Source organism: Camelus ferus, chromosome 33, assembly GCF_009834535.1.
Source record: "Camelus ferus isolate YT-003-E chromosome 33, BCGSAC_Cfer_1.0, whole genome shotgun sequence".
Lineage (NCBI taxonomy): Eukaryota > Metazoa > Chordata > Mammalia > Artiodactyla > Camelidae > Camelus > Camelus ferus.
Window position 1 is genome coordinate 4245117 of NC_045728.1, and position 26492 is coordinate 4271608.

Below are 26492 nucleotides of genomic sequence, written 5' to 3' on the forward strand. Positions count from 1 at the left end.
CACCCCTTATGACACCCGTTATGGCTGGTACTTAATGGTCGACAGGGACTGCCTAGGGTGTGTGTCCTGTGCTGGGCCCCAACCTGGCACAGGCAAAGACTGGTCCTTCTGGGCCAAGGCGGGTTTTCTGTGGATAATGTGCAGATTTTTGCTTTTTATTAGAAATGCGTGCAAGTCCTCTTTCCCCAAAGCGTAATCCAGGCTTGACTTGGCAGATGTGTCCACCGGGGGGCCCGTTTCTTGCCCCTTGACTCGGCGTTTCCCTCCTGACACTGGACAGCATTTGTGGTGCAACCTCCAGCCAAGAGGCATCTCCGCAGGCACACAGCCGCCTGTTCCCAGAACCTCCCGGCCTCTGCCTGTGGTTTCTATTTCCCGTCGCCGCCGTGAAGGCCATTTCACCCTCCGTATTACCAGGTGCCGTTGCCTGGGAGGCCCTGCACCTGCTTTGGTCTGGGTCACGTGCACTCGTCTGCTTCTGCTATGGGTAGAATGTTTGTGTCCCCCCCGCCCCAAATCCATATGTTGAAATTCTGACTCCTAATGTGAAGGTCCTAGGAGGTGGGCCTTTGGGGTGCCTCGGTCATGATGGAGCCCTCGCGAGGGTATCAGTCCTTATAAGACAGGCCCCTGAGGCCTCCCTTGCCCCCTTCACCGTAAGACACAGCGAGAAGACAGCTTTCTAGGAGCCAAGAAGCAGGCCCTCACCACACACCAGGTCTGCTGGCGCTTTGAGCCTGGACTTCTGAGCCTACCGAACTGTGAGAAATCAGTGTTTGTTGTTCCAGCCACCTGGTCTGTGGCATTTTGTCATCGCAGCTGGACCAGCCTAAGGCACCTGGTCACCACGGGCGGGCCATCGCACCAGACACGGGAGACGCTCCCACACATCGGTGCTGTACCACCTCCCACAACATAAAACACTGCTCCTCGTTCTGAATCACAGCCTGGAGAGCTGTTTCATCCTCTCAGAATGGTCTAAAGGAGGGATCTTTCATTAACCTCTTTTGTAGATCTGAGCTGTTCGATTCCCGTTGGGCTGACCGGAGCGGAAGAAAAGCCAGCTGTCAAGCCTCTGACGGCGACGTGCTCAGCAGAAGCCACTGGCCTTGGCTTGAGAAATCTGATGTCCTTTGCCAGGATTACACCTCCCAGCTTCCCCTGCCCCTTTCCTGTTGTTCAGTTAAGTCAATCGTTTTGCTAATTTAGGCCATGGACACAGATGGCCTGTGCAGGGGCTCCCTAACGGGCAGATTTTGGTTGCTCGTCATTAGGGCATAGACCTGACTGGTCAACGTGGAGGAGTGTGTGAGAATGATCTGGGGGGCAGGGGCGCTGAAGGAGCCAACAGGAGAAGGCGCACCGCTCCCCTCCCCCGACGCGCCCTCCGCGGTCTTGGCCTGGAGGCTGAGCCCGGCCTCCTGGGCCAGCTCCCCTCTCCCGGTTTCCTCCTCGCTGTCTTCACCCAGACTCTCGCCTCCGCTCCAGTCTGGATACTCATACTGTGTTTCTAGACTAATGAAAACCAGGAGGACAAGTCTGCTTGAACTGGCAGTGAATCTGAACGGGCAACAAGTGACCCTCTACTTAACAATGAGAAAGGGCTCTGTAAGATCAAATCCACTTTATTGGATGAATTTTTAGCAGTGCTGCGGTGTTGTTTTCGATAAGAAGACTGACAAATCCTACACAGGGAGAAAGAGATTCGACACGGCAGTTTAAGGAGATGTCGTGAGCAAAAACCAAGCCGAGCAGAATAAGTGTCTTCTTCCCCAAAGCAGTAATTCCCCATCCAATTTCTTTTCACCGCTCATTAATGCTCCAGGAATCAGAGAGAGGTGTTTCCCAAGGACCCTGCCGCGGGAGAGCACTGCCGGCGGACGGGGCGGACGGGCCACAGCCCGGCACCGCTGGGGCAGCGTCCCTCCTGCAGCCTGAGCTCCGGGGCTGCGCGGAGGTGGGCGGGGGCAGGGCTTCCGCGAGGTGAGGGCCCGCTTGTGTGTGTTTGGGAGCCTCTGCTCTGCACTGAGGCCAGGCCTCCTGTGATTACCTGTGGCCTTGAGCAGACTAATTACCCTCTCTGAACCTCAGTTAGCTCACCGATAGCAAGGGGTTACTAGGAGCTTCTCCCAGGGTTTTGAGAATTAAGTGCAGTCTTCCAGGGAGTGGCTGGCCCACCCCTGGGCACACGTAGGTGCGCGGTGAATGGCAAAGGTGCAGAGATGTGTTCAGGGCTTACTCATAGATAACAACAGGCAACTTTTTCCCCCCGTTTTTGGCGCGTCTTTGTTTTGGGCAACTTCAGTACAAAAATTTCTAGTTTCCGTGGCTCTCGACTCACGGGGCTGAGGCATGCTGGAGGGCAGGGTGACAGAGGCCACGAACAGGAGCAGGAGGGCTCTCCTGGGACACATGAGGGCGCCTTCCCCTCCAGCCAGGACCTCAGAGCAGCAGAAGGAGGTGACAGGAAGTGGGCTCTGACTGTGAGGGAGGCTGGTGTCGGGGCTGGGGGGTGCACAGATCGGTTTTGACTAAGGCAGGGTTTAGGTCTGCCCAGGGCGGGGGTGGGGGTGGGGGGTGGGATGGGGCCGAGGAAAGAGTCGTGCAGTACAAGCCTCGGGTCTGGCAGGCCTGGGGTGAGGAGTGGCCCCCACCTGCCAGTTCCAGTCATAAGGTATCCAGTCTTAGTGATGGGTCCCTGCCTTCAAGTCCTGATTGCAAGCACTTCCCGCCGCCCGCTTCCCCTTCCTCAGAGGGCAGGATTCCAGCTCTTTCCCCGTTCCCTGCAAGGCCTGCTTCAGCCCAGGTGGATGCCCAGAGCCAGGACTCAGCATCATCCCTCCGTCAGGAAGACCCCTCTGACTCACTGCTTCCAGCGCCCTCCTTGCCAGATCCAGCCCGTGGGCGCCCAGGCACCAGGCTGCTCCGGCCTCCTCTTCCCTCCAGCGCCAGGACCTGGAAGACCCAGCCCGAGGGGAACGGGCCTGAGATCCCAACTGCAGTCCCCTTGGCTCTGCCATAACGTGCTGCTCTCACTCCCAGGGAGGTGCTCGCGTCTGGGGCAAGAGCGAGCTTCCCTTTCCAAAGGCCAGTGGGGAGCTGTGCAGTTGTGTGGGAGGCCTCCCCAGCTCTGTGGCCGGGACGCCTGACATCGCTCTCCAGGTCTAGGTCAGCCTCAACACATGCTGTACGTTCGCCTTTCTGTGACATCCACACCGTTTGTCTGTCCTCATCCTCTGGACTGGAAAGGAAGGGCCTCTGCAGTGGTGTTTTTGAAGCCTTTTCTCCACTCATCTCTCTCTTAACGTTCACCCCCTCCCTGAGTCTCCACGTTGGCAAGGCGAGGGTGGCGGCCCTCCCTCCCCCACTGAAGCCACCATCCCTGCTCTCCTGGCCCAGCTGCCTTGGGGACATCCAGGGGTCTCTTCAGCACCTGGGCTGGAAGGTGATGCTGCCACCGCAGTCACCCCGCACTTAGCTTCGCATCCACAGTCACCTGGTGACAAGGACTGAAGTCAGGTCTCCCGGCCACACCTACAGCCGATGCTTATGTTAAAATTCCAAATGCTGCCCCTCTCTGTGCTTCTCCCCCGCCGCCCCGCTTCAGCATCACCGGGCTCCTCTTGTCCTCCGAGCACAGCCTGCTCCCCGGATCACGCCACAAATCTCTGAGATTGTGAAGGAAACCACAGCGAAGCTTAGAAGTGCTTTGAGACTCTTGGGCCCAAAGTTCTAGCAAAGCTCTGACTGCTGGGGTTCTCCTTTTGGGGGAGGTGTGGGCTCGATGTGGTTGGGGTGACGGAACTCCACGTGGGCCGGACGCACTCTGCCGAGAGTCACCCTAAGGAGATCACTGATCCTGAGGCCACGCTCGGAACCCAGCAGAGGAAACATACACTTCACAGGTGGTGACAGGGATGGGCCGGGCCTCGTCCTCCATAGCTACAGACTTGGATGGACCGTAACCCGTGAGGCCTGTGAGCCTCCTGCCACCCCAGAGCCCAGGCAGGCAGAACCTCTCCGCCCTGAATCCTCAGCAAGCCCCAGGGTGGTGGAATGAGGGGAGGGGCGATAGCCCTCTGTAGGTGCCAGCCGTGGAGGGGCTGCCGGTGGGTCTGCGAAGCGACAAGGAGAAAGGTGATCCCGGCCAGCTGGCAGAGAGAGGGGTGAGAGGAGAGGCCACCTGCACGTTCCGTTGCGGGGAAACCCTTCCTGGCCTGGCCCTTAGCCAGCGCCGGCGGAGGCCGGGAGGCCAGAGGCAGCACCGCCAAGATGGCCCAGGCCAGGGCCACCTGCTCGGGGAGGCCCTGAGTGGGTGGGCTCTGGGACCAGGGACACCGTTCCTCCCTGCGGAGCCTCAGCGGCGCCTGGCCTCCCCTCCCAGCAGCGCATTCAGCACCCCGCACCCCAGCCCTGCAGCGTCTGTGGTCATGAGAAGCCAGTGAGGGGAGGTCGTGGGGCGGGGGTGCTGTCCTCACACTGAGCCTCTGGGCTCCCGGGACCCACTCAGCCCCTCGGGCTCGTCCTCTCCGTCCTGCTCAGCCTCGGGCTCCAGCTCGGCTCCAGCACCGCCTCCGGGCAGCGGGGCGCTGGGGAGGTACTGCAGGAGCCGGCCCTCCCGCCTCATCTCCGCCAGCTCCTTGGCGCAGCAGCTGGGCGTGTTGGTCTCATAGGTGTCATGGAAGGTGTTGTAGTCCACCTCGTAGAAGCCCTTCTCCAAGGTGAGGACTGGTGTGAACCGGTGGCCCCAGAGAACCTCTGTATCCATGTAGGAGCTCCGTGCTTGGCAAGTCATGCCTGGTGAACAGAGGGCACTTGTGTCAGGAGTGGCCACAGCCATCCAGCCATCATCCATCCATCCAATCATTCATCAAGCATTTTTGAACATCCACTTTGGGCTAAGCACGATGGAGATACACAGCAGAATAAGACACAGCCCTTGCCCTGAAGGAGCACCAAGTGTGATGGAGGCAGAAAATGGGAAATGAACAAAGCAAGCCTTTGGAGTAGGTTCCTAGAGACTGCTGTGGGTAATTCTGGAAGAGCTAGAGCTACAGACATGGTTCCTGAAAATGCATTAAGTTCTAGAAGATTGAGACAAGAAAAGAGGCAGGAAACAAGATAAATTCCGATTGGGTGAGCCCAGAGAAGCTGCCAGGCGTTTAGAACATACAGGGGTTGTTTGGCGTGGACACATACGGGCAGGAGCGTCCATACGTGCATACACACATACAAACACACACACACATGCGCGCGCGTGAAGCGTGGCGTCTTGATTTGAGCATGCTCTAATGCTTCCATTCCCTGTCCGCTCAGTCCTCACATGCCTGTGTTATTTTTAGGTGCCGCTTTCTCTCCAGGGAGGGCAGCTTTGTTTATGGATGAGGAAACCTCTGTGCTCAGGGTCCCAGAGAGGCAGCTTCCTGATGTTCAGTCTCTTCCCAGCTCGTGCTTTTGGGGAACTGAAGGGGATGCCTGCTCCAGCCCCGAGTTCGGACGTTCTCGGGCAGGGGCCTCACACAAACCAGGCCCAGGGCAGAGGCTGCTTCCTGTCCGGTGTGCCAGTGCTCAGCAACCCCAGTGACCCCACGCACTGACCCACTGTGGGCTCGCAGACTGCTCTCTGCTCCAGGGGTGCTGCCTGGGCCAGGCCTCTCCCTTGGTCCTAGGCCAACCCCCAGCCCAGCAGAGGTGCACAGGTCCAAGCCAGGCACTGACCGTCCTAGACACAGGCCAGATGCCTGCAGCTTGGGGCCTCAGGAAAGACAGCGGGAGGGGACCTCCATGGGAGCTTTGGGTCAGGCCTCCTGGGGTCTTCCTGTCCTCCCTTCCTGCCTCTTGGGAGGGGGCAGTGAGCTGCTCTGGGGCTAGAGACCCCACCCGTGTGCCTGGCAGTCATATTCCGATGCATTTGGAAAGAAGCCCCTCTGGGTGGCAGACGCTGGTTCACATGTTGCTCCACTTCACCCTCATTTGGCCGGCAAGTCAAGCCGCCTGCCCACACACACACAGGCGGAGCTGTGCCAGTCAGACCCCGGCCTGAACTCCCAGCCCGTGCTCGGCTCCGTGAAGGCGACAACCTAGCCCTTGAAATCTCTGAGATCAGAGCCCGTGGGGCTGGGTGGTCTTCTTTCGCCTTCTGGGGTCCCCTGCAGACCCAGGTAACCCAGCCACGGGAGGCGAGGAGGCCAGCCAGGCCAACTGCAGGACCCTGACTTTGAGCAGGCGCTCGGGGAGAGGCCAGCAGGTGGCGGCGGGGGCGGTGGTAACCCACCACTCTTATTTGTCCCCACGTCTCTGACCCGAGCCCCTCTTTGTGGCCTCGAAGTGGAGCTCTTTTCCCAGAAACTCAGCCTGTGTTCTGATCTGAACTCAGCATCGAGGGCAGCGTGACCTGCAAGCCCCCGGCTCTGCGGGAGGCGGCATCCTGTCTCCTGACTGTCCTCGGCCCCAAAGGCTCCCTCAGCTGCCACCGTGCGCTGCCTGCCAGGCTCTGGCCCCCGCAGATGGCTGAGTGGCCCCCCTGCCCCAGTCCCTGGAGCCAGGCTGCATCCCAGCGGGAAGGTGTGTGGCTGCCCCGTTTGACTCCTTCCCCGTACCCAGCTTCCCGAGAGGCGAGGCAGGCTTGCTCGGCCACCTCTGTGCCAGGCCCCCTGTGTTTTGGGGGGCGGTGTGGTGTCTACAAGCTCTAGATTTGTAAGTGACAGACCTGAGTGTGGACACTTCCTGTCTGCGTGAAGCTCGCACATCTGTAAAGTGGGATGGAGGCCAGCCCTCCAGCCTTGTTGCCGGATTAGAAAACTCTGTGTCCATCAGAGCCCGGGTGAGTGTTCCACAGGTCACCCCCAGGGCCAGCCCTGCTGCTCAGACTCCTCCCTGAGTGCAGAGAGAGGAGGGCAGGAAGGGGAGCAGAAGCAGGTGCAGGGTTTGCTGGGGCTCCTCTGCCCGGGGGTCCTGCCTGAGGTGTGGGGATGCGGGCTCCCGAGTCCCCACACAGAGCCTGGCCGTGGCTGCCTGTGAGTCAGTCACTGTGCAGGGAGGTGCCGGGCTGGGTCCGCAGGGAAGCTGAGGGCAGCCTGCTCCAGCAGGGCCCATGGGTCTGGGGCACAGGTGTGTCTCCAAAAAGAGGATTCCGTGAGTTTGGGAATCCCAGAGTTCGGGAGATGCTGTACCCTGTCCTTCCCTCATGAGGCGGTTCACAACATATAAAGACACCGCCAGGTCCTACTGTAAGAAGTTGGCTCGCCTTTATTAACCCCATGTTCCCCAAGGTTATTTGGTCCCAGAACTCTCTTTGGGTGACACCTGCTCCAGGATGGGAGGCGGGCGGTGCAGCTTTGGGTCCCCAGGGCCTGACCTGCCTCCTGGCTCCGGGACTTAGGAGCACTTGCTCATGGGCAAATAATTTGCCTGCCTGTGCCTCTGTGTCTATATCTGCAGTGTAAGGAAAGGCATCTCATGGGGGTGAGGGAGGGCATTCAATGAGCTACTGCACGTGTAGCGTCTAGGACATGCTGGGACAACCTGCACACGTCAGCTGCTCTCATTACCCCGTCTTGAGGAGCAACACCCCCAGGTCACCGTTTTGGGGTCGGGCTGGTTGAGCTGCCCTCTCAAGGCTCCATCTTCTGGAGTCACGGCAGCATGAGCTCCGGGGCGGGGTGGGGCCCAAAGAGGAGAAAGCATCTCACCTGTCGCCTCCACCATCCCTTCTAGGATGACCACGACCTCAAACTCCTCCTGGTTCAGCTGGGCCCGCGACATCTCCCAGAAAGGGCTCTTCTCATTGATCTCGTGAGAGATGATGAGCGGGGACACGAGGAAGAGGCGGTCATCCCCCGTGTCGAAGCCCACGTTGATGTCGGTCTGGTTCAGGGGGATGAACTCCCCCTCCTTGGTCTGCCGGGACTTGATGAGCTTGGCGCGGATGGAGGCCTCCACGATGTGGGAGTTGCGGAGGTCGCCCACCCGGAACATAAGGCAGAGCTTCTCGTCCCGCAGGGAGATGACAGCGTGGTTGGAGAACATGAGGGTCTCGGCTCTCTTCTTGGGCTGGCTGATCTTCACGAACATGCAGCCCACCATGAAGGCGTTGACGATGGAGCCGAGGATGGCCTGGACCAGGAGGAGGATGATGCCCTCCGGACACTTCTCCGTGATCACCCGGAAGCCGTATCCAATGGTGGTCTCGGTCTCGATGGAGAACAGGAAGGCTGACACGAAGCCGCTGAGGTTTTCAACACAGGGAATCCACTCCTGGTCCCCGACGTGGTCCAGGTCACCCCGGATGTAAGCAATGAGCCACCAGATGAAGCCGAAGAAGAGCCAGGTGACGGTGTAGACCATGGTGAAGACGAGCAGGTTGAAGCGCCACTTGAGGTCCACCAGGGTGGTGAAGAGGTCGCTCAGGTAGCGGTAGGTCTCCTGGACGTTGCCGTGGTGCACGTTGCACTTGCCGCTCTTCTCCATGTAGCGCTGGCGGGGCCTCCTGCCTTCCACCAGCAGGCGTGTGCGGTCGGTGGCGATGGGGATATAATCGCGGGCCTGTTTGGGAATCTTCTTCGGGTCCCTGGTAGTGACTCCAATCTCCATGTCCTGGTTCATGGCGTTCCTAGAATCGCCAGCCATGGCTGGGATACGTTGAATTGAAAAAGATAATCGTCAGTGACGTGGACTGGTCAGATTCGCAGAAACCCTAAACTTCAAGGTCGCTCTGCCTTCGCGCCCTCACAGCCCTACACCCAGTGTCCAGTGGACCCGTAGGTGTGGACCAGCGGTGGGCTGTGGGATTCTCAGGGCAGGGAACATGCTTTCTTGATTACCCCCTTATCTCCCTGGTGCCTAGTCCAGGCTCTAGTATATAATGGGAGCTCGATAGTTGTTTGTTGAACGAATAAACGAACACTCTCTGGGTGCAAACTCCATGTTAAGCATTTAAAAGATTTAAAGAAAATCCGAGTGCAATTTACAAAATAGTAATTGTAACAATTCAATAGATGCCTACTGTGTTCCCTGCCTTATACATGGACTCGCAACCACCACAGCGACCCACAGGTAAATCTTTATTTACCTCTTACTTACCCACTAAGTAAGAGGTAAATAAAGATCATACTGTTTGCTCACGATCGCACTTGTTTCTAATAGTGTCTCTCCCTCCTTTAGAATGTCAGCTCCCCAAGGGCTCAGCTGTGGGTCTGTTTTTTCCTTGATACATTCTAATTTTCCAGAGCATGGCCTGACATATACTATGTACCCAAAAAGTACTTACTGAATGAATGGATGAATAAATAAAAATGACAAGTCCCGGGGGGAGGGTACAGCTCAGTGGTAGAGGGCACACCTAGCATGCACGAGGTCATGGGTTCAATCCCCAGTACATCCAATAAGTAAAGAAGAACAATTAAAAAAAATAAACAACCTAATTACCCCTCCTCCCCCCCAAAAAGAATAATGAGTCCCAAAGAGGTCACGTGACATCCAGGTCACCAAAAGAGTAAGGGGAAGAGCTGATATTTGGGCGCTAGCTGGTTGTGCTCGCTCCCTTCTCCCTCCCTGTCTCCCTCCTTCTCCTTTGAGGTCTCAGCTGCAGACAGAAAGGAGAAGGCGGCAGGGGTCTGGGTCTCCCTGTGCTCACTCCCACCACCTGAGTGGGGAGTCTGTAGGCTGTCTGAGCACTGACTAATATGGCGGATTGCTGTGTAGACACACCATTAAAATGCGAATAGAGTAACTCCCTGCCCTCTGAGAAACTGAGCTGGGCATGATGTTAATGCCCCGAGATTTTCAAAGGGTTGTTACGCGTTTTTGGAGTATATGTTGCACTTGGAAGAAACAGCCAGGCACCTGCAGCACTCAGTCTACTGTCTTTCTGTTGTTCTGCTCACAGGCATTTAAAATGCTTGAAGGCTCCGGTGAAGCTGGGAAGGACCATGAGCTTCTCTGCCGCCAAGAGCAACTGCTTCCATTTCTGCCCAGTCTTGAGCCAGGCACCGCACCAAGAAGCTAACATTATGTTAGCTCATTTGACCCTGTTAGACAAGCGCTGTTACCATCCTTCCATTTTCAGACACGGAACATGAAGCTCAGGTAGTAAGAGGCCGCCTCTGGATCTTGGTTTGTTTGGCTCCAGCACGGGGGCTCTCAGGTCTCACCAGACAGTGGTTTGCAGAGGTTGGGATTCTGAGGCTCAGGCTCAGACTTATGAGCTGCTCCTTCCAGAAAGTTCTGGGAGCTTCTGATCCTGGAGACATCCCCTCAGGGGAGACTGTCATTCAGCCCTTCTTCATCTTTATAAACAAGTTCTTGATTTCACAGGCACTCCCCTTCCCGGGAAGCTGCGTCCCTGAGAGCGCAGCCTGGGTGAACGTTCTGTCAACCAGGAGCCAGCTGCCTCACTGACTGAGCGAGGAAGACTTCACCCACCACGGAGAGGCAGACCCTTCCTCTGCTGCCCGCGTGGCTGCTGCAATTTCAAGGTAACCTTTAAAATCTCACATTGATGGGTCACAGGAAGCGCTGTCTGTTTCAGACATCCGCTGGCCATTTTCCATTCTGCACAGGGCCACCTGCTCCCTGCCCCTCCGTGGCAGCTACGAAGATAAATGAGACTAGGAGGGGCTGCTCGGTACTGCTTTGCAGAACCCCCCCGGTGACGTGGCTCTGCCCCTGGCTAGGAGACTGCTTCCTGAAACCTCGACCGGAGATGCCCAGAAACAGTGAGAAAAGCCGCTGCTCTCAAGGCTCTGTGTGCTCCTGGGGACCCCGGCTGCTGGGACCCGGATGGGGGTCCGGTGGGAGTGCTGCCCGGACTCCCTGGGCCTCTGATGCTGGGCAGCGCAGGCCCAGCACCGGCAAGGATGAGTCACCCGGCGCCTGGGAGGCACGGTCCCCGCCCTCAGCTTTCAGGAAAGCAGCTTTCTGCTGATTTTCTGCACTGTTTCCTTCTTTATTTTTAAACATACTTTCAGATGTTCTTGTAGGAGAAGGCCCTGTGCTGGGCTGGAGACAGAAAAAGGGTTTTTGGGACACCTCAGCCCAGATCTGAAAACTGTCTGTGTCCGGCAGACAGGAAAAAGAGGCTTGCTTCTGAGTTGATATCGGCACACATGTCCCCCGAGTGAGCTGGGGGCATCCGCGGAAGTTATTACCCCCTCGGCCCAGGCTGAGGTCTGTGTGCTAGCTCAGCTTGCAACACACTTGCCCTGCGAGCCAAAGAAAGACAGTCTGAACGCTCTTTGCCTCAGTTTATTCTGTTGGAAACCTCGGGTAATGTGCTCCACCCTTCCAGCTCTGGGGCCACCGTGGGGACCCCAGGAAAGAATATATGAAGACAAACATAAGGATCTATGTAAACACTGGCAAACTCTCTTTGAATTGAAGTGTAATGCAATGTCCCAATAAACCCATTTTACAGATGAAGACAGAGGCGGGGGCATCTAAGGCCAGTGTTTAAAGCCTCAGGGGGTGACCTGCAGGGCAGGTGTCAGGCGTGGAGCCGCTGATCCCCAGCTTCCTTAGAAGAGTAAGCGAATCACTCATCCTAGATATCTCGGCCCTCAGTTCTGCGGGGGTGTCAAGTCAAAGGGTTTTCAGGGACAAGGAAGACGAACTTCTTGAATCAAATTTTCAAGCTCCATCTATTAATTTGTGCATCCTTCTTTAAAAACTCACCAGGTGCTTTCTTTAAAAACTTCATCATTCTGCAGCTATTTGTTCTTACCAGCTTGGTTCCTGGATGTTTTGTGGTTTTGCTTTTTGGACCTGAGTTCCCAGCTGGGTGACAGTGTATGTGATACCAGGTGTGAAAGCCCACTGGAAACTGACACGCAAGACTCGCTCACCCATCCATCCATTCATTCATTCAGGGAATCTGTGCCCCCACGGACAGCCACTGCCGATTGGCGCCTCTGCCCTGGGGCGGGAGGAGGCGGCACAGAGTTTCACCCTTTCCCATGCCTTCTGTTCGCAAGGGTCCTGTTAAAATGCAGATTCTGGTGCAGTGGATCCGGGGTTCCCAGAAAAGGCACTTTTTTCAAGAAGCTTCTGGTGCCATTGGTGCTGCTGGTCCCCAGGCTTGTCTCTATCCTGGTGGCCGTTGTGATCGGCTGGGAGCTGGACGCGAGGCTGGTGCCCAGGTCCCACGCCCAGGGAGCCCGACCCCAGGTAGTTCTACTGGGCAAAGGAGGCCAGGACCCCTGCCCTATTTCCTGCCCTCAAGGAACTCATGGAATGGTGGGTCACACAGGCAAACAGTGCCATAGAGAGTGACAGGGGGACAGGGCGTGGGTCTTGTTCAGCTTGGCCTGAGGGGGTGAGGAGGAAGAGTCAGGAAAGACTTGGTGAGGAAGATGCCCAGCGAAGGAGTGAGGTGCGCCTTCCCGACCTGAGACGCAGGTGCAGTCTTAACGGCTCCTGTCCTGAGCACCCATCGCGAGCCGTCTCTGCAGGGCACTCTTTAGGCATTCTCTCATGTAATGCTCACACGCATCTATCCAGTCTGTCTTGGCCTGTGATCGTTTTCGGATCACAGAAGCAGAGTGATTTAGCGACTTGCTTAAGGTCACTCAGTTAGGAAGTGGCATGCCTGACTCCAAAATCTCTAAACGCAGCTCTGAAGTCTGACGCAGGAGGCAGCCGGGGACGCTTCCCCATCCGTGCTTGGGAACCAGTCTACGATTTAGCACCGGGCTGCCCGTTGCGCCCCGGCTCCGCGCACAGCTGGGGCTGTCCCCTCTCCTCCTTGCGGGCTGTGTCTTCCACCCACCTCCTGCTTTCCTCCTGAGCTAAAGCCCTCTGTTCCTGCTTCCAGCTGCTCCTGGACTTTTTCTCATGACAGCAATATTTGTTCACACAGGTGCCTAGTTGCTTCAAGGAGACAGGGTATCCACTTGTCCCAGCAAACACCTGCTGACCTGGTGTAATCACTGAGCACCCCGTCACTCCTGGAAGCATCTTGTGTGGAAGCTGTGGCCCCTCCCAGGGCAGAGACCACTGATCTCACTCTGGATGACTCTGGCTGGACTCCCTGTTATCTAAGGCGTGTCTGCTTCTGCCAGGAGTGGGGTGAGTATCTGTCAGGCCCGAGAGGGGCGTGAGTGCTGTCCTAACCAGAACCCAGGAGGCTGGTGCCAAACTCTGCCGCATCCAAAGGCAGATGGGCGAGGTCAGTGAACGGAGCTGCTGCATCTTTTAACACTGCCACACCGTGTATGCATGTTGTTCAGATATGCACTTTCTCCTATTGTTACTCACATTTGACGACTTCTCAGACTTTCATTTTCATATTTTTGATAAAGAAAAAGATTGTCAAAGATATCATTCTTCTTCTAGGACAAGCAATTATATGAACATACAGCAAATGCAATCAAAACGAGCTCTGGATTTCAGGAAGACAATAGGGAGTGGTGAGGACTGAGGTGAGCCAAGTACACCTGCCATCCAACAGGGGGCGCGTCACTCGGCCCGAGCTGATTAGTGTCAAGCAAGAATGTGGAGCGGGTGCTGCAAGATCTTCCACTCTCTTTTTCCAGAAAAGCTAGAGATGGAGATGTTTAAACATGAAATTTATGTTTTTCAATGTTGACAACGAATTCCACAATGTTTGAAACACCGAGCTAGCCAAGGAAAATATATCTGCGAGTCAGATTCAGTCGGGCAGCTGCCAGCGTAGACTCCTGGGCTACCGAGTTGGAGAGGCTTTCTCCCCACAGTGCACACGCTGGCTGGTACTCTGAGTGATGCTGAGCGTAGCGTTAAGAGTCGTAGTGATGCCAGTAAATTCTCCTCAGAGCTTTCCTGTTTGCACTGATGAGCCTGCCATGAGCGCAGCCTGTCAATCCTCAGCACAGAAGAAGCCAGAAGGCCGATCTGGGTCTCACACGATAGCAAAGAGAGGGGAAACGGACTGCTGGCTCTGTTCCCGCGGTCCTAACCAGCCTTGTTCCCCACCACCCCAGCCTCCCCCGTTGTGTGACGGGTGCCAAGACCCCCTGCTCTCACAGAGCATCCTCTTCCCACCCGCCTCCTCCCAACTACACCCCTTGCAAGTGTGCTGCAGAGAGCAGGGTCTTGGGAAAGCGTTCTGTCCTCCCCGTCACTGTCACCGTCACCGCAGGTAGAAGGGGTTCCCAGTGGGTGGAGATGTCTGACCTTAAAAGCTTCGGAGAAGGTGGAGGGAACACCCTCTTCGGGGGAGGGCTGTGACGGCAGGAGGTGGGTCGGGTCAGGAGCTGTTTCTGGCTGGGATGAAATGGGTGCTGGTGACCCACCCGAGGGGATCCTGGAAGAAGAGGGCTGGGGGCTCTGCGGGAGGAGGGGAGTGGACCGCAGGTGCTGGCTTGTGTGCCCAGGATGCTCCTCACTGTCACGGGCTCACTAGGGCTCGGGGAAGGCGTGCTCCTTTTTGCTCTGCTCCAAGCTGAACATCCAAACAAGGATTCTGCCAAGGTCTGCCACAGCCAAAGTGAGCTCTGGCACCCCTCTCTCTGGACTGCACACCTGTTCCGTGACTGTGTGAGGGGGAGCATGTGCCGGGGGAGAGCACGGGGCTTTGGGTGGAACCTGGAGCTGGGATGATGTGGATGGAGGAGCTGTGGCGGCCATGGCAGGGGAGCCGCTGTGTAAGGCGGGAGGAGGGGGAGGAGGCGCAGGTGATGAGGGCCCTGCTGTGTCCGACTGCTCGAATGACCTTCCCTGGGGACCTGTCACAGGCTCCCAGGTCCCACCTGCTCAGGCATCCCAGGCTCCATCCTGCGGCTGCCTCTGTCCCTCCAAGGGGAGCCCTCGAGCCTGGTCCCTCAGCACCCGTGGGGTTATTGTTTAGAGGGACGTCCAGGTGGGGGCGGGGCTGCTCCCAGAGGGAGTCAGCTGTCCCGAGGTTTGACTGAGACATGCCCTGCCCAGAGGGAACATCTACCCCATCTGTGCTGCCTCCCCCTTGCCCTTTGCATTCATTTTGCTTTTGTTTTAAATGTGCTCAATTTATTTCCCACAGTGGGTTATGCTGACTTATTTCTTTGCGGAGTAGCCCTGGTAGTGAGATGTGTGTGTGTTCTTCCCTGAACCAGGTGCTTTACGACTGTTAACTCACCTAAGTATCTCCACAGCACTGTACGTGTTTCATTGCAGGGTTTTTTAAGGAAGACAGAGTTTTTGCCTGATACGAGGGCAGACAGGTCTTGGCAATTGCTTGCGGAAGTCAATTCTTTGGCAGAAATACAGAGAGATGGTATTTTAAAGATCTACTTGAGTATGTCTAAGTGAGTCCGAATAGATTCAGTAATTTTTAAAAGGGCAAAATCAGGCCAAATTTGAGGCATGGACTATAGATTAATCACACGGACCTCTCAAGCAGTTTAACGTTCGTGAGTTCCTAATTGTTGAGCAGTGCCCCCGGGAGCAGGCCTGGCAGCCTGCGGCTGAGCTTTCCAGCTCCGCTGTCTCCCATTTCGTTGTCCTCCCTGGCAGCTGCTGGGGACCCCTGGTGTGTCCTTCACATCTATGCATCTCAATACTCAGCCACGGCTTCCTGGCCACGATCCAGCCCCACCTTCCCAGCCCCCGGAAGACGTATGAAAAATCATGAACAAAAGGGCACGAAAATCAAATTAGTTCATTTTGCATTTTCCCCACATTTGTATCAGTCTGCCCGGTACTTTTCCCTTTTAGGCCGGCTCTCTCTCTGAAAGTGAGCAGAATCGTTATAATTCATTCTCTTCGTCGTAACCCTGCACTGTATGTATTCTGCATTAAATAATAAAGGCGATTAATAATTAAGTCAAAATGAAAAACCACTTGTTTCCTCTCTACAGCCCCAGGGACAGAGTTCCCGGGCTGGTGCCAATTTATCAGTGATGATCAGAGACGATGAGACAGGCGCAGTGCAGGGAGGATGGTATCAAGAAAGCAAGATAATGTGAATACAAATATACTTACCGCCAAGTGAAAAAGATGGGAGGTGACGGAGGTACGGGGACCAGTGGGAAAGGACCAGAGCCCCAGGGCATGATGGGTAAAGTCCCAGCAGTCCCAGCTGAGACCCGCTGGGGGCATTCGGTGCGCCAGCTAATCTTCTAAGTGCCTCCTATGTCTTGACTCATTTAATCATTTCAGAAAAGGTATGAGGTAGTACTGTTTCCCCCGTTTATAGGTGAAGAAACAGGCACAGGGGAGAGTGAGCAGTAACCTGCCCTCAAGCTAGTGTCGTGGATCTGGACTTGATCCCAGGCTGACCAGCCCCAGGGTCACATGTTATGTCTAACAAAAACCAGGAAAAGTGAGCCCTCCACGTGGTCCAATGAAGAGGAGCGATACGAACATCACGGGAGAATGAGTGGCCTGGAGAAGCAGTAAGAATAAGAGAAACAGGAGGCGAAGAGACTTGGAGGAAAGGGGCTGAGAATGCAGGACAGTTCAGACAACAGAGGCTGAAAAGACAAAGTGCCGAGAAGCAAGGGAGGGCATCAGAATGAGGGCTGAGAAGAAGAAGAGAAAGAACGGAGGGAACTAAGTCTGCTTTGCCCTTTGCTATGCCGTTGTGCCCATGTTACAGAAAGTAAAAGGACGGTCTGAGGAACTAAGGGATACGCCCAAGGTCACACAGTTAAGTTCCCGGCAAATCGAAAAGAAGTATGTTAACTACAAAATGCTGATGGAAGAAACCAAAGAACATCTGAGGAAATGGAGAAACATACTGTGTTCCTGGAGGGGAACACAATACAGTAAAACACGTGTTCTCCCCAAACTGATGCACAGGTTTGAGGCCATTCTTACCAAAATCCCACAGGATTTTTTTGTAGCTACAGAGAAGAATTTCCTGAAATTGATATGGAAAGGCAAAGGAACTAGAATAGGTTAAAAAAAATAAAAAAGAATAAAATGGAAGAAATTGATTTACTCAGGTTCATAACTTACTACACAGGTACAGTGATCGGGACCATGGAGTTTTCCCAGCCCCCTTAGAAAGCCTTCCCCGGCCCTCCTAGGTCTCTCTAGTGATGCTTGCCCTGACGCCACATGTGTCTCGGCTCCCCTGCCTCCCCTGGTCAGTACTTGGAGAGAGGGCTCTTGGCGAGGGGTGGGGGGCAGGGTGTGTAAATGGTGGTGGGCAGGGGCAGGGTGTGTAAACGGCTCAGTCTCCTAGCCCTGGTTCCCACACCAGAGCTGGCCTGGGGTAGGCTCCCCGTATACATTTTTGAAGGAATATATGAGCGACTTTTTAAGTTCATCCAATAAAGGGCACTTTCCAAAGGGACTGAGGCAGCCTGAGCCAGGACCTGGGGGCGGGAGGGCCCGCGTTCCGTGATGTGGTGGGGTCGCTCTGCGAGAGCCCAGGTGCGCTGGCCATCCTGAGGTCCTGTGTGTAAGGTCCCTGGGACCTGGCCCTGTGGGACCTGTTGTCCCTGTTGTCCCTGTTGGGCGGCCAGCTTCCTGGGGCAGAGGCAGAGCCTCTTCCCTGCTTGTGACACTCCTCCTGGCCGGGCTCTGGGCATCGGTGCTCAACAGCCCAGCCCCGGGAGGGGGCAGACTCTGAGCGTGAGACACGGGGCACAGGTTCGGCTCCCTGACGGCCCTTCTCCGCTCTTGCTTTCCCCCTCTTTTCCTTTATGAGCCGCGAGAAGTAACACAGGGTGGGGGCCTTAGGGCCCACCTGACCTTAAGTTGAAGAGCCTGAAATGTGTGAGGGGACGGAGTGGACAGCACATCCAGCCCCAAGCAACCAGGTCTCAGAAGGTGAGAATGAGATGCTGAAAGCTCGTCCTTGTTCGATCTCCCCGCCTTCCCTTTTCACTCCCCGTACCAGCCTCTCCGGCTACATGTGCTCTGACCCTTGGTGACCAGGAAGTGCCATTGCCACCTGCCAGACCGCTCAGATATCCCTGACCTCTGCCTTCAGCCTGCCCTGGTCTGGAACGGTGATGGAACACTGACGCACCAGCCAGCATCTCCAGGGTCGTGTGTTAAAGGTTTGGCTGTGACATTTAGCCCAACGCGGCCGTTGGCAAGCGCTATGGCCATCCCGGGCTCCGCGGCCCAGAATAGCTCCCTTATCAGAATGTCAAGGTGGGAGGGACTAGATAAGCGGGTGGCCCTGGCAGAGACCACCCCGTGTCCCCCGGCAGCTAGGTCTCGGGAAGGGGAAGCTGTCCCCTCCGTTTTAAAGTCATTCCAGAGAAAGTCACTCCACTCCGCAGGTCTCTTAGAGAAACACATTCAGGTTTGGTTTTTGTTTTGTTTTGTTTTTTTCCCAAATGTCTCCCTACAATGTGGGAGTTTGTGTCTGAACTCCCATTCTTCTTATTTTGTCCCCAGGAAAAACGGAAGCATTATTCCATGGCTGACAACAGTTTATAGACGTCTGCTGGTGGGCCCTGGTCTCGGCGGCCTGTCTGTAGCTGGGACACAGTAACAATTGAATCCAAAAATGGCTTCTTCCAACCACCTAATCGATTCCTGGCCCCTGCCCCTCTCTCCATCACCCTCCCATCTGCAGCCTAAAAATTCAACCAGGATTGCTCAGAAGATGCAAACTTTGGCTAGCATCCTAAATGGAAAACACAACCTCCCTGCCCGAACGATCACATCCCAAGGTTTTCAAAAATTAATTATTCCTGGCACATCTGGGGGATCACGTCAATGGCTGCTGAACTGATGTAAAAACAAAGAACAGATGGAGAAGCGGTTTTCAAGTACGTGAGTGCACAGGACACCGCCAGTGGCTTTGAGAGCCGGGCCATTTTCGGAGCAAAGGGAGGGAGGGTGGGCTGTGGGGTCAGCATCCTCACGGGCGGGGGACTAGAACAGCGCGGGCATCTCCTGGGCGGGAAACCCAGGGAGCCCCAGGGGGGGTTTTGCCACACAGCCTGTGAGGAGGCCACGTGGATTCTGTGGGACCCACAGAGGGAAGAGCTCTCTGCCCAGCTCAGCATGTGCCCACAGACTCGGGGGAACCCATATCGGGGAATCCCACTGGGATTGGACTCTGAGGCTGGAGAAGGCAGGGCTCCAGGACCCCCGGGACAGTGGGGGCCCTTCTCCTCCCCACCCTTCCTCCCTGCCTCCTCCTCCCCCTGCGCTGTTTGCTGGACGGAGCTCACTCATCTCTGCTCAATGCTACTTAAACAAGGAGTGCTGCTGGGAGGGACGCCAGCAGGGGACAGGAGCATCTGTGACCCAGGGAGCCTCTTTCTGTTGGAGAGCTAGATGGTGAATGTAGAACATGCTCGGGGAGATCCCGAGCCCCACGCTTTTGTGGAAAGGACAGACCATTTCCCTACGGGATGTTTCCTCTTCCAGTGGTGGCCCTGGTGCTGTCCTAATAATTTATGCTGTTGCAACAACTTATTATCAATCTCTTAATTAATGAACAGAGCCTGGCAAGTAATAAACACTTGACAAATGCCTCCAAATAGTCCTTCCAAGGTAAAAGAATGATTTTTTTTTTCTCTCGAGCCTTAGGTCCTAAGTCTCCACTCCGTGAACTTGATTCCAGGTTGTTTGGAACCAGGATGGTGGCGTGGGGTGGGGTGGGGTGAGGTGGGGGAGGCTGGGAGGAACAGTGAGAAAAGAAAGCAGTGGATGGGGAAAGAAAAACAGGTCCCGTCACATACATAAAACGCCAAGCATCACACAGTACGCATTCAGTAAGCGCCGATTCCTTGATATTATTGATATTATTGCACACCCCCTGCGCCCCAACACGTCCTCTGAAGTTCCGCCTCTGCCTCCAGGCAGCGTCAGGCCGTCTCAGGTCAAATCAATAGTTAAAAGTCACAGGCAGGCCTCCAAGAGCCTTTCTCTCTAAGGCCCACATCACTCGCTCTGCTAGATTCTTCCACCAGATTTTAGGAAGGTCGAGGGCCTCCTCGTTCAGCCGGCTGATGGGGTTTACTCCTGGGTTTTGAGGAAAAGGTGTGGATTTGGGAAGGCCAGAGCACCTTCCAGGCTGGGCGTTTGACAGTGGAAAGACTCTGGATTTGAAGCCAAGCATTGAGAAGTTAATGGCCCTGCCAGTCACTAGTGCTCAGAGATCTCTCAGCCTCGGCCTTTCGGATGGAGTGATGCCTGCCTCCCAGGCCTGGAGTCCAGCTACGTGTGCATGAATGTGTCCCGCTCAGTACTTGGGTCATAAACATTAGCTTCTTTCCACTGCCTCCCTCCCACGTGGAGAAGTACTTTGTGAACCAGAAAGCGCTGTGATGTGGGGCTTAGTGATGACCAAGAGGTACGTTCTGGAGTCAGGCCCAGGTGAGACTCTAAACTGTAGGCTGTGTACCGCCGCCGGCAGTTTACAGAGCCTCGCTAAGCTGCACTGTCTCACCAGCAGAATGAAGATGGTCATATCTGCTCCATTAAAAGGATCAGAAGAGAGCAAGGTGCTGGGCACAGTCTGTCACAAAGCAAACATGCGTGTGCCTGTTGATCTGCTGGTGTTAGAAAGGCCTCCCGGAACAGGTGCTGGGCTGGCCTTACCCGACCCGATGCTTGGCACAGACCCTGGAACTTCTGGGGGCCAGAGCTCGTTCAAGGAGCCAGCGGCACTCACAGGCTGCCCCGCAGCCCCAGGGAGCAGAGCCCTGGCAGGGGGAGCCACCACGGCTCTCCAGGGAGACGCGTGGGTGCGTGGGTTCGGGGAGGGTGGGGACAATGATGCCATTCCCTGGTCCCTTAACCCTGGCCTTGGAGCTTTCACCCTTGGCCTTTCTGAGCAGTTTGAAAGATGTTTCAGAAGAGATAGGGGGGCACGCAGGAAGTGACCAGGCGACAGGAGGGCAGAATTAGCAAGGCCATGTTTCCAATTTGGCCAGACTTAAAAGAAAGCAAGATTAAGCCAAGGATCTAAGGCTGAGCTCTCCACATCCCCACTTGAAGGCAGAGCCGCTGTCCAGGGGGAATGCCGCCCCCTCCCCACTGCCCTGGCCTCTCACACCACTGATGGGGGTGTTCAGCACCCCAGGTATCCCTGCTCTGGAACACAGCAGAGCCACCTCCAGTCCTCTGAAGGCTAAATTCCCAGCCCAGGGCAGCCCACCTTCTTCGGGGACCTCAGATTTCCTGGTTGAACTTTGCACCCATCCTAAGCTGTCCCTCCTTGCGGCTCCTAAACTGGCAGGTGCCGAGCAGCTAGCCGCCAGCCCAACAGGCACCCTGAGATCACAGGTCCCGCCTTCCAGAACCAGTGAGCTGGGGAGAAATGGAGGAGGAAAGAAGACAACTTACTTGTTGAGATCCGAGCTTCCGAGTCCCACTGACGCTAACTTCTGGGGTGTCCCTCAGAGGCGGTGCAGGGGGCGTTCAGGGCCCCTGAGGGCTCCCGCCAGCCCCAGCCATCAGGGTAGCCTTGGACTCTGCCTAGAGCCTCTCCCTGCCGTGGGGTCCTGCGGGCAGAGGCTTCTAAGCCATCCTGGCCCTTCTCTCGCCAGCCCCCTGCAGCCAGTCACTAGTCACTCCCTTTCTCCAGCGGCAGCGGCGGCAGGAGGCTCGCGCTCTCTCTCCCCACCTCCCTCCGCCCTCCGCCTCCTTCCCCTCCGCCCTCTTCCCTCCCCGGTTCTCCTCCCCTTCTGCCCCCGGTGCGAGGAATCTCTGTGTAATAATGTGTAATCGCCGGTTTAAAGGACCCCAGGCAAAGCGGTGGGGGGCGGGGCGGGGGTTCCGTGTGATGGGGGCGCGGGCAGTTCTCAGTGAATCGGGTCGGGAAAGCAGGGCGAGAGCCCGGGGGAGGGGGCGGGCAGCTCTGCGCTCCCCGCACCCTCGGGGCGCCCTCCCTCCGCCCCTCCGCCAGGCCCGCGCCCCCTCCCCGCTGCACCCGCCGGTGGTCCCGGGTTGGGGGTGGTTTCTGGCCGTGCAGGTGCAAAGGACGGGGATCTGTGCGCGCGCAAGTGCCTGCGCGTGAGCGCGCGCGTGTTTGGTGGGTGCGGTGCAGCCGAGCGAGCGAAAGAAGGAAGAAACTAGGACGGTAGAAATCTTGGATCAGAGCCTCTGAGGGGCTGCTCAGTCACTCCGGGTGCGTTTAGGGGACGATTGGCAAAATTTAGTTGCGCTGCTTAGATGGAACCTAACAGGTGGGTGGCACTCCTTGGGGAGTTGCGGGGCACAGTCTGGGCGCTGCATCCGCACCACCACGGACCTTGCTTCTGTGGGTGGAGTGAGGGCCTGGGGCGCCCTGCCCGCGGGCTGGAGATGGAGCCGGTCCAGAGACAGGAAACAGGCCGGCGGCTCCCGGCTCTCTGCTCGCCCTGGCCATCCTCTCCAGGGGCAGGCGGCCTGTGGATGGCTGGGCACAGCAGGAAGTGCTCCCTCTGCTCCCTGAAGTCCTGAGCAGTCCTGACCCAGAGCCACCGCCTAGCAGCCACCTCCCTTCCCTCCCTCTTGGGTTCCTTCCTGCCCTGTGGAAAGATGAGTGTCTGCATTTATTCTCTTACTCCTGGGAGTTGTAGGAAAGCCAGCTACTGACGTCACACCCCGGGCCCAGGGGGGGCTGCTGTGCAGGGAGGGCCGGGGGCTTCTCTGAGAACTGGTCCATGATGGGGGGGGTGCCTCCCTTGTCCCTCTCTGTGGCCCAGCCTTTCGGGATCCACACCCCGGTCCCAGGCCCCGAGTGTGTCTCCCCTTGGGGCAGGCACACCAGATCAGGAGTGAGAACAGTGTCCCCCGGGCAGGGACTCGGACTCTCCTGTTCCCTGTGGTGTCCCCAGCACCTACCACAGGTGCGCAGTGAGTATTTATCAAGCGAACACTGTCAAAAACATGAAAGCCAGTGTATTAATTACAAGAAGAGAACATGTGCTTGTCACCTGGGCAGGGGTGCACCAGCCCTGTCCTCTCCTGTAAGCATGAAGGCGGGTCAGTGAGCCGGCAGCTTGGTCTTCTGGGGGCTTCTCTTGCTGCGGGAGCAGCGAGCCCACAGCCCACTGCCCAGGCAGGCTCCCCAGGGACAGCACGCATAGCCAAGGCCAGGGTTTGCTCCTAGACGCCCTCCCCTCTCTCCGCAGTGAGGCCGCAGTGGTCCTGCGGGACGGGAACCTCCCCTGCCCCTCGGGGGCAGCAGGCTCCTGCTCCTCCGTTCACGTGTTGGTCTCATGACTGAGCACTGGGGGGCGTGCACGCAGGGTCCTAAGTCCTCCATCTCCTGGTTCTTGGAGAGACCTTGGCTGGTAGCTCTGGGGACCAGATGACACACCAGAAGCATCTGCTGAGCCCAGGAGGTGCTCTGGCCTGAGGTGGCAGTTGCTTGGGATTCAGTGTAAAGACTATGGGATTTCTTCTGCCCTGACCCTGGGGAGCCTGGCTGATTTTGAAGCAAAATACAGGGTGACCTGGGAAATGTTATTTTGTAAATATTCTCACAGTGATGGACCTTGGACCAGGAGACAGAAAACCTGGATCCAGTTCTCAACCTAGACCTGAAAAATGACAAATAGCGTTCTATTCCTGACTGGTTTTTGCAAATTTAGGTGAGCTCTGACTTTTTTCATGCTCAAGTCCCCCAGAGACCAGGTGACATTTGAGCACGGGGAGACACGATCGAGAACTCCTAGGGGGATGGTGAAGAGATCAGTGCATCTTTTATTGTCTGGAAATCGGTGGGGTGATGCTGGAAAGCAACAGAGAATTCGTGTGTGCCGCTGCTGGTAATTAGAGCCCAGAACCACTGCCTCTGTGCACCCCCCCCCCGCTTCTTACCTTCCTTCATTGAGTGAGAGATGAATTCACAATTAAAGTTTTCTCTTTTGAATATGACACACAGGAAATTATTTTTTCTCCTATTTATAGAAATTCCATTTGCATTTATGAGGCTGGTAATGTCTCATAAATATTTCCAGCCTGATAAAATATTAATTAAAAGAGTCTGTTGAGTTATACTCTGAAGTCCTAACTAAAACTCTTCTAAGACAAATATTTTAAGTATTTTTGCTCATGTCAGGAGAATTCCTCATACGTCAGTTGTGTACATTAATAAACCCATCCATAAACAGCAGATGTGTGTCAGTCAATGGTATTTCTCTTTCTTGTGGTTTCTTTATGCTTAAACCACAGACACACACACATATACATTAAATCTACGTGTTCAGTCAGTGAATAGTGGTCATCTATAAATTAAGGCCTGCTATGTTTGCGGCACTCTGATAGGTATTGTGAGAGAGACTTAAAAAAGTCTTGCAGTGGGCTTTGATCTAAAAGGTCTAAAGATTGAATTGGGAGGGTCAGCCGATGTGTGGGAAATGTTGGCAGACAAATTAACAATTTGGGATTTTTATTCGCAGGTGCTAATTGAGGGGATGCAGGTGTAGAATTGACAGTAAGTCAGAACAGAGTGGAGAAGGGGGAGCCGAGGGCTGACATCCCGAGAGAAGCGAGGCTCCACTGAGCCTAGGATTTGACCGTGAGAAGGGGGCTTGTCTGAAGAAAAGGCCCGGAGAGGCAGGCGCACAGGGACCTGCGGTGAGGGAGGGGTTGCCGCTGGGGGCAGCAAAAGCGGGAGGCAGTGGTGACCACCAGCGGCTGTAACTCACCGAGTGCCTACTGCGTGCTGAGCTCTGCCAGCGCTCCCATGACTCAGTGCTTTTGAGCTTCTTAAGGCCCTTGTGAGAGCATTATCGTCATTTCTCAGGTGAGATAACTGAGGCTCAGACAAGCGAAGTATCCCCTCACTGGCATAGGTATTTTAGTAACTTTCAGGAGCCAGTTTTGTTTGATTATAACATCATGTTCCTAACTGCTAGGGGCTGAACTGCGTGACCCTGCCTCAGATTCATAGGTTGAAGCCTTAACCCCCAGTCCTTCAGGTTGTGGCTGTCTTTAGAGATGGGCCTTTAAAGAGGGATGGAGTTTGAATGAATCTGTTGTCGTAGGCCCTGAACCAGTTTGGCCTGGATCTTCACAAGGAGGGAAACTGACACAGAGAGAGAGAGCAGGGAGGTGCACACACAGGGTCATGGCCACGTGAAGACACAGCGAGGAGACAGCGGTCTGCAAGCCACGGAGAGAGGCCTCAGGAGACACTGAACCTGCTCTTGGACTTCCGGCCTCCAGAACTGTGAGAAATTCCTGTTGTGAAAGCCCCCAGTTCTGGGGCCTTTTGTGACAGCGGCCGTAGCAAACCAGCACACTAACCTTGGAAGGAATTGCATCCCACGCAATGGAATCTGGACTTGATTCCCCAGGTGGGAAGTGACTATGGAAGATTCCTAAGTTGGGGAGAATGAAAGTCACTTTGGTGAAGATTTTCCTGGAGGTGGTCTGTATATAATCCACTCATTCACTCATTTCGGTGAGCACTTACTTTGTGAGCTCCGCCCTTGCCGGCCCTGTATTTGTGTGGTTCACCTCGGAGCATCACTTGTTTCCTGGTACCTAGACGGTGACATGTAAATATTTGTCAGGTGAAAGGAAGGTAGTGGGCTAGATTCTGAGGATAAAAAAGCAGCAAGGTGAACACAGAGCTCGCCTTCAGAGAGCCTGCCATCTGGTGAGGGCGGAGTCAGGGTACAGCTCTTCCGCAGTGTGACTGGTGTAGGCGGGGCAGAGCTTCAGCGGAACCATCTGATACAACTTTCTCAGTGAAGGAAACGTTCTGTATGTGTTCTGTGCAACGTGGTCCGTGTGGCTTGGATAGGAGAGATGCAGACTGTGATTTTAGACATGGCGCATGCTAACTAGAGGCTGGACGAGTCACCACGTGGACTTGTCTGAGAACAGGAGGGAGCACGTGTCTGGTGTTGAGGGAGCTGGGGACCGAGGTGTAGATTTTGGAATCTACCAAGAAGAGACTGGGACGCTGAGGCCGCTTTAGGTGTGTGGAGGAGGGGGGAGACGGAGAGGAGAAGAGGCCAGAGCTGAGGGCCATGCCCACACCTGGGGTGAGGGAGGAAGGGGTCCAGAAGGGGACAGAGAGTTGTGATCCGAATGGCCGGAGGCTGGCCGGCCAGTGGCACCATGCTGAAGGGATGAGAGTGGCAAGAAATCCTAGCGGGTGGTGTGCCAGATTCCATCATTCATAAAGTATTTACTTCTTGGTACTTATGACAACTTGTGCTCAACACAGCAGGGGGCAAGAAATGTGTACCCACAGCTTCTGCTGGCCGTAAAGCCAAAGAAACCAAGGACAATAGAGATGAGGAAAAAAGCCATTGCACCGGCTTTCCAGATGTCACCGGTAACTTCGCAGGAGGTGCTAAATGTGCCTGGACCTCAGGCCTGTGCCTCTGCGTCCTGCAGTGGGTAAGCATCCACCTCTCGGCGTCTTCCATGGAATTCTGACTGTGGCACCACGGCAGCTTCAGCTTCTGTAAAACAGCTTCCGTTCCTGAATTTCCTCTTATTCACGAGCCCAGGCCCAGGTGCCTGAGGGGGACATTGACCACAGTCGGCTGCACAGTTCATTTTATTGCATCAACACTTGGGCTGGGACACTCAGCAGCCAGGAGACTGGATTCTGTCCCCAGCATCCGTCTTCCAGTTATTGCAACACAAGGGGCAAATGATTTTTTCTTGCC

At 55.7% G+C, this 26492-nt stretch overlaps 1 protein-coding gene across 1 annotated transcript; it reads right to left on the minus strand.

Annotated features, from left to right (window-relative positions):
• Nucleotides 1-1609: 1609 nt before the first annotated feature.
• Nucleotides 1610-21464, minus strand: KCNJ5 (potassium inwardly rectifying channel subfamily J member 5). The gene is made up of 3 exons (XM_006181715.3): nt 21217-21464; nt 7692-8630; nt 1610-4797 (listed from the first exon to the last, which is right to left on the minus strand). Exons 2-3 carry the CDS (start codon nt 8626-8628, stop codon nt 4475-4477), a joined length of 1260 nt encoding a protein of 419 aa, XP_006181777.1. The 5' UTR covers nt 8629-8630; nt 21217-21464; the 3' UTR covers nt 1610-4474.
• Nucleotides 21465-26492: the final 5028 nt, after the last annotated feature.

Bases quoted from the DNA above. Each gene is read 5' to 3' on its own strand.
- KCNJ5 (XM_006181715.3), bottom strand. From the start codon at position 8,628: ATGGCTGGCGATTCTAGGAACGCCATGAACCAGGACATGGAGATTGGA. The intron at 4,798-7,691 runs GTGAGATGCTTT...TCTGTTCACCAG, and splicing joins AGGGATGGTGGAGGCGACAG to GCATGACTTGCCAAGCACGG.